Source organism: Trypanosoma equiperdum, assembly GCF_001457755.1.
Source record: "Trypanosoma equiperdum strain OVI genome assembly, contig: ctg_222, whole genome shotgun sequence".
NCBI lineage: Eukaryota > Euglenozoa > Kinetoplastea > Trypanosomatida > Trypanosomatidae > Trypanosoma > Trypanosoma equiperdum.
In genome coordinates, this window is record NW_027124113.1 from 4,843 (window position 1) to 6,255 (window position 1,413).

The 1,413-nt window shown below is 36.2% G+C and overlaps 1 pseudogene across 1 annotated transcript in view; it reads left to right on the top strand.

Annotated features, from left to right (window-relative positions):
- TEOVI_000071500:pseudogene overlaps positions 1-55 on the top strand; it is a 937-nt pseudogene extending 882 nt beyond the window's left edge. Inside the window, exon 2 of the mRNA in view lies at positions 1-55. This exon is cut by the window's left edge and continues 11 nt beyond it. Coding sequence covers positions 1-55 — 55 coding nt within the window.
- The last annotated feature ends 1,358 nt before the right edge of the window (positions 56-1,413 follow it).

Sequence of the window (1,413 nt, forward strand, 5' to 3'; positions counted from 1 at the left end):
CTGGATTTTGAAGCGGTTTGCGGAAGTGTTTTCGCTTGCAAAACCTAAAATGTAGGAGTTCCTCTTAGTTTGCATTTCTTTTAGTATTTGCTTTATCAAGAATGGTATCAGGCCCTACGATTAGTAGTTGGTTTCAGATATGAATTATTTACATATGCGTAGTATCTGTCGTAGCGTAAGAGGTTCTGTGATTTAAAATCTGTGTGAAGACAGTACGGTAACGTATCTAGCCAGAATGAATATATTTCGCTCACTCTTTATTTTCAATGTAAGGAAGTATTAAAGTGGTAATAATATTTTTTCCCTCTTTCCTCTTCTTTTTTCATTATCATCTTTGTAAGGAATGCTGTAAGGCTATCTTTTATCCTACTTTGATATCTTTATTTATTTCCTTATTACATTGGATAATGGATTGATATCTTCACTACGATGACCGCCGAAGTATTCTGACAAACAATGGGTGCATGCTATTGTATGTTAGTTTGTGATGCAGTAGAGTTCTCCTTGGAAATATTTGTCTTTTTTTCCCTCTCTGAGGGGTTTCTACCTTTTTCTTTTCTCATTGCATTTTAAGGTTTAATTACGCATTAGAAATGCTACCCTTCACTTTGAAGTCATTCCTTCTTACACAGGTATTATTTTGATGCGATCTCATGCGAGGAGAATGGAGGTAGATGGAGAATGAAAAAACCTCACATTCTCCGCCCACCCAATGGAGAGCATACATTTTACCATAAAAGTCGTGGTTGAAGTATCTCCCCAAATAGGGCAAACTAATGTGAAAAGTTAACACCCAAGGGATGCATTGTTAAATATGTTGAAAAAGTGATGTGTATGTGGGGTTCGTACGTGAAGGATAAGGGGTTTTGAGGGTGCTTACTCTTATTGTGCTTTTAATTTTTTTTTCTTGAGAAAGGAGGGTGGCCAATTATATTATGTCACCTGACGAATGGGATTGCTGTGTATCACGCTGTTTGTAATTGTTACATATATTGGTAAGGAATGATTTTTTTTGTTATGTGAATTTCAATGCGTTTGATGTTTTTTTCCACCGCACTTATGTTGAGTCTGTTCTGTACCTCTTACTGTATGTTGAACATACCATTCTCTATTATTTTCTCATTTTTTTGCCTCAGCTTTCCAGGGGAAACACATGTGGTACATATGAGATGGAATACACTGAACGACACCTAACACTGTGGGAGAATGTGATAAATGCATGCAACTCAATAGTTGAGAAATGTGTATTTTCTACACCTTAACATCAATTTTTTTTTTTGTAAAGGACAAACTCACTGAGTGTTTAGTGACTGCGCTTCTTCAAAAATTTTTCCCTCAAGGCGTATTATGCAATCGCGGAAAGTTATTTGTTTTCTGCTCCTTCTCCGCCTACTAATGATTTGTGTTTACACA